Raw genomic sequence first — 1,229 nt, 5'->3', positions numbered from 1 at the left:
TAACAAAATAACCGTTTTTATAACGGTTATAGCACTTGTTCGAAAAGTATTGCCCTAAGTTCAAACGCAACGCAGCGAAAACAAAATGTCCTCCTCCAATACGGATGTGCCCCGTATTATGGTCTTTCGACCAACTTGGGAAGAATTCAAAAATTTTCCCAAATACGTGGCCTTCATGGAATCTCAGGGCGCACACAAAGCTGGTTTGGCGAAAGTGGTGCCACCACCAGAATGGGTACCACGTCGAAGTGGTTATGAGGATTTGGATGCGCTCAAAATTACTATACCGGCGCCGATTTGTCAGGTTGTCACCGGCAAACAGGGTCTCTACCAACAAATCAATATACAAAAGAAGCCGCTCACAGTGAAGCAATTCAGTGAGCTAGCATCCACGGAGCGCTATCAAACGCCCAAACATTTTGATTATGAAGATCTCGAGCGTAAATATTGGAAAAATATTACGTATGTGGCGCCGATCTATGGTGCGGATGTTAGTGGTAGCATCACAGATACGGATCAGGATGTAAGTATGCTTAAAAAATTAATAATAATTTGGATCTACTTTTCAACTCATACACAAATGTATGCCACTCACTTATACTCCAAAGAGCTGGAATATAAATCGCCTTGGCACAATTCTCGACTTTGTCAACGAAGATTATGGCATACAAATTGATGGTGTGAATACAGCGTATTTATATTTTGGCATGTGGAAGACCACATTCGCCTGGCATACTGAAGATATGGATCTCTATTCAATAAACTATTTGCACTTTGGNTCTCGACTTTGTCAACGAAGATTATGGCATACAAATTGATGGTGTGAATACAGCGTATTTATATTTTGGCATGTGGAAGACCACATTCGCCTGGCATACTGAAGATATGGATCTCTATTCAATAAACTATTTGCACTTTGGCGCACCGAAAACGTGGTATGTCGTGCCACCCGAACACGGTCGCAAATTGGAGAAGGTCGCGAATCAATACTTTCCAGCGAGCTATCAAAATTGCAATGCTTATTTACGGCATAAAATGACATTGATAAGCCCGCAAGTGTTGAAGCAGCACGATGTGCCAGTGAGTAAAGTAAGTGATTTCGCGTGAGATTTTGTTTTTGGTAAAAAACTGGCTTAACTGGAGAAAGGGTGAAAGTGAAAAATTTCATATGTTAAAAAAGTATTTTACTTGAAATATTGATGGAAGTGAAAAAATTTAGATGAATTCAA

General features: G+C 40.1%; 1 protein-coding gene across 1 annotated transcript; it reads left to right on the top strand.

Annotated features, from left to right (window-relative positions):
- Positions 1-6: 6 nt before the first annotated feature.
- LOC108357307 (probable lysine-specific demethylase 4B) lies at positions 7-1,158 on the top strand. Its single transcript, XM_017608397.1, has 3 exons — positions 7-523; positions 609-678; positions 821-1,158. Exons 1-3 carry the CDS (start codon positions 86-88, stop codon positions 1,105-1,107), a joined length of 795 nt encoding a protein of 264 aa, XP_017463886.1. The 5' UTR covers positions 7-85; the 3' UTR covers positions 1,108-1,158.
- Positions 1,159-1,229: the final 71 nt, after the last annotated feature.

The sequence above is a fragment of the Rhagoletis zephyria genome, unplaced genomic scaffold, assembly GCF_001687245.7.
Source record: "Rhagoletis zephyria isolate East Lansing unplaced genomic scaffold, Rhagoletis_zephyria_1.1 Rzeph_scaffold_74245, whole genome shotgun sequence".
Lineage (NCBI taxonomy): Eukaryota > Metazoa > Arthropoda > Insecta > Diptera > Tephritidae > Rhagoletis > Rhagoletis zephyria.
The sequence above is the reverse complement of the archived record's forward strand: the minus strand, read 5'-3'. Positions and strand labels throughout refer to the sequence as shown.

Bases quoted from the DNA above. Each gene is read 5' to 3' on its own strand.
- LOC108357307 (XM_017608397.1), top strand. From the start codon at position 86: ATGTCCTCCTCCAATACGGATGTGCCCCGTATTATGGTCTTTCGACCA. The intron at 524-608 runs GTAAGTATGCTT...TATACTCCAAAG, and splicing joins TCACAGATACGGATCAGGAT to AGCTGGAATATAAATCGCCT. The intron at 679-820 runs GTGTGAATACAG...TACAAATTGATG, and splicing joins TTATGGCATACAAATTGATG to GTGTGAATACAGCGTATTTA.